Source organism: Colobus angolensis, unplaced genomic scaffold (genome assembly GCF_000951035.1).
Source record: "Colobus angolensis palliatus isolate OR3802 unplaced genomic scaffold, Cang.pa_1.0 Scaffold2, whole genome shotgun sequence".
NCBI classification, from domain to species: Eukaryota; Metazoa; Chordata; class Mammalia; order Primates; family Cercopithecidae; genus Colobus; species Colobus angolensis.
In genome coordinates this window covers 19159612-19162369 of record NW_012115154.1, presented here as the reverse complement: position 1 = coordinate 19162369, position 2758 = coordinate 19159612, and the positions used below count along the sequence as shown (strand labels likewise).

Sequence of the window (2758 nt, the reverse complement as noted above, 5' to 3'; positions counted from 1 at the left end):
CGATCTCGGCTCACTGCAACCTCCACCTCCCAGGTTCAAGCGATTCTCCTGCCTCAGCCTCCCAAGTAGCTGGGATTACAGGCATGCGCCACTATGCCCAGCTGATTTTGTATTTTTAGTAGAGATGGGGTTTCACTATGTTGGTCAGGCTAATCTCGAACTCCTGACCTCAGGTGATCCACCCACCTCGGCCTCCCAAAGTTCTGGAGTTACAGGCATGAACCATGTGCCCAGCCCAGAGGGTCTTTAAAACATTTTTTAGAGGTCTCCCTCTGTCACCCAATCTGGAGTACAGTGGTGCGATTATGACTCACTCTAACCTCCAACTCTTGGGCTCAAGCAATCCTCCTGCCTCTGCCTCCCAAGTAGCTGGAGCTACAAGTGTGTGCCACCATGCTTGGCTAATACAATCAGAGGGTCTTTTAACCTTGAGTCCTTGACATACCAGAATGTGACAGGCTTCTTAAAGTGTCCTTTTACTGAAGGGACTGGTAGAAGAGTGATATTTCAATATATATCCTTTTGAGCTTTTGGAATTTGGTACTATGTGATTTTATTACCTATGCAATAAATGAATGCAATTACTTTTAAAAATGGCTCTTCCTTCATGCCTTACTTGGCTGATCCTGTAACTGCTCATACAGGTTTAATTTAAGTTTTGTAGCCCAAAGTTGCCTCAATAATTTGTCAAGTCAATAAGCCCCTGTTATGTATCCACCACCGATAAGCCCTCTCACTTTAAAAATACAATATACTTTTGAAGCTTGGTCTTCCATGTTGGTCTGGTAAAGTGCTTGGTTAATTTAGCAAAGGGGTGTTCCGAAGAGTATCTTTAGACAAGTCCTTTAGTAGTGAGTTGGAGTTAAGCTAAGGCACCTCTTCTTTCTCCCTTGCGACATCTTACCACCAGACTTGTTTCTTAGAAATTGCACTGGTTGAATGTGGAGCCCAAGGTAGATCAAAACTGCATGGAAATGACACTCTTCTCTGTTCACCTCTCTGATGAATTGTCAGTTAAGGCATAACCAAAAAACTCCCTTCTTGAGTCCTGCCCCCTTCCTCAGTCCACCCTGGTGACAGTGTCTTTGAAGGTACTGATTTAAATACATCAGCCTGACATGAACAGTGTTCACTAGGCTAACGCAACACTCCTGATTTGGAACAAATGTCACTGAGACTCAGAGTTCCCTCCTGCCCTGCTCTGTTTTGGCCGGGCAATCCTGAAATTTGTGTAGGTTTTTGTCCTCGCTGGAGCCAAATCACTTCCCCTATGTAGACTGCATCTTCCTAAACTTGCCTGGCTTTGCTGTTATTAATTTTAATATTAATTTTAACCAGCTTGGCTCTACCTAGCCTTACCTGAATAACAATTTCCTTGTGACCAGATGACACTCACTGTAGCTGGCCAGCCTTGCCCTGTGTCCTGAAGCTTGGGTCACTCTTCTGTTGACTTGCCTGCCTTGTCTCTTTCTTGCCCACTAACCTGAGGTGGCTATCAAGTCAAAGTGTCTGTGACTTTTGCCTCTAGATTGACAACTCTACCGCTGGGAATTGGGAGGAGGAGGAGGACGGTAAAAGGCGCCACCATTTCTGTGTCTCGGAAGCGGGGAGGTGAGAGTCATCTGCAATTAGCGGATAATTAGCGCTACTGACCCTTGGGGCTCATCAGCGCTCCTGGGGCCAGCCCCCAGCAATCAGCCAGGGCAGGTCGTGAGTGTCAGGCCCAGGAATGAATAGGGCTCATCAGCGGCGCTGGAGCTGGGGAGCCAATCAGGGAAAATTAATAGCAGAAGAGAGGGAGAGAGAGCGAGGGAGGGAGACAAGAGATAGACAGACAAGAGATACAGATAAAGGAGAGAAATGAGAAAAATCGAGTAAGAGAGACTGGGATAAGGAATAAGAGATGGGAAAGAAATAATCAGAGAGGAATAGGAATAGAAACGAGGACGGGAAAGGGAAGAGGAGTGGGAGGAAGAAAAAGAATGTAAAGGATGGGAGAAAGATGGAGGGAAAAGGTCAGAGGAATGGTAAGTACTTGGCATAGTGTGGGCACTCAAAGAAATTACCCACAGAGGCAAGAGAAAGGGACTAGGGGAAGTTGGAGATGGAGGAGGAGGCGGGAATGAGGAAGAAGGTGAAGAGCCAATGCCAAGAGAATAGAGACCAGAGGCCAGAGTGCCAATGGGGCAGACAGGAGGAAAGGGGCCCCATAAGAGTAGCGCTAAGCCATAGCACCGGGCGGGCGCAGCGCGCCCCCTGTCGGCCCCACCTCGCCTCCCTCAGCCCCGCGCTCTCGCTGGAGGGGGCGGCGGCCGTGCTGTCCCGCCCGTCGCGCCGGGGCTTGCTCTGGGGACCGCCACAACGTCCGCTCCACGGGCGGGGGAGGGGTGTCGGAGCTGGGAGGCACGCCGGGGAATGACTCGCGGCCCGATGGAGGGCCGCGGCCTGGAACAGAGGGGCGCTGTGGTCCGGCGCCGCTTCCTGTCCCTGCTGGTGCGCCCTCTCCGCCTGCCGCCCGGTGTCCCATTCACGCTTGGCCCTGCCTCCCCGTCGGAGCTTGGGCCACCTCTGGCTTGCCCTCCGAGCTGGGCCGAGCTCGGGCCGGGAGGGCTGAGTTGGGGGTGGACTGGGTGGAGGGAAGGGGACCGGCCCAGCAGCTGCCGCCGCCTTCTCGTCGGCCGCAAACTTTCACAAAGCGGCGTGTCCGGCCTCATCAATCTCCATTAATAATAGTTGGTTGGGCCGCGGGGGGCGGGTG

General features: G+C 51.9%; 1 protein-coding gene across 1 annotated transcript in view; it reads left to right on the top strand.

Annotated features, from left to right (window-relative positions):
• The first annotated feature begins 2430 nt into the window (after positions 1-2430).
• GBX1 (gastrulation brain homeobox 1) overlaps positions 2431-2758 on the top strand; it is a 20052-nt gene continuing 19724 nt past the window's right edge. The window contains exon 1 of the mRNA XM_011941588.1: positions 2431-2518. Within this exon, the coding sequence (XP_011796978.1) occupies positions 2431-2518 (88 nt within the window). The remainder of the gene's footprint in view (positions 2519-2758) is intronic.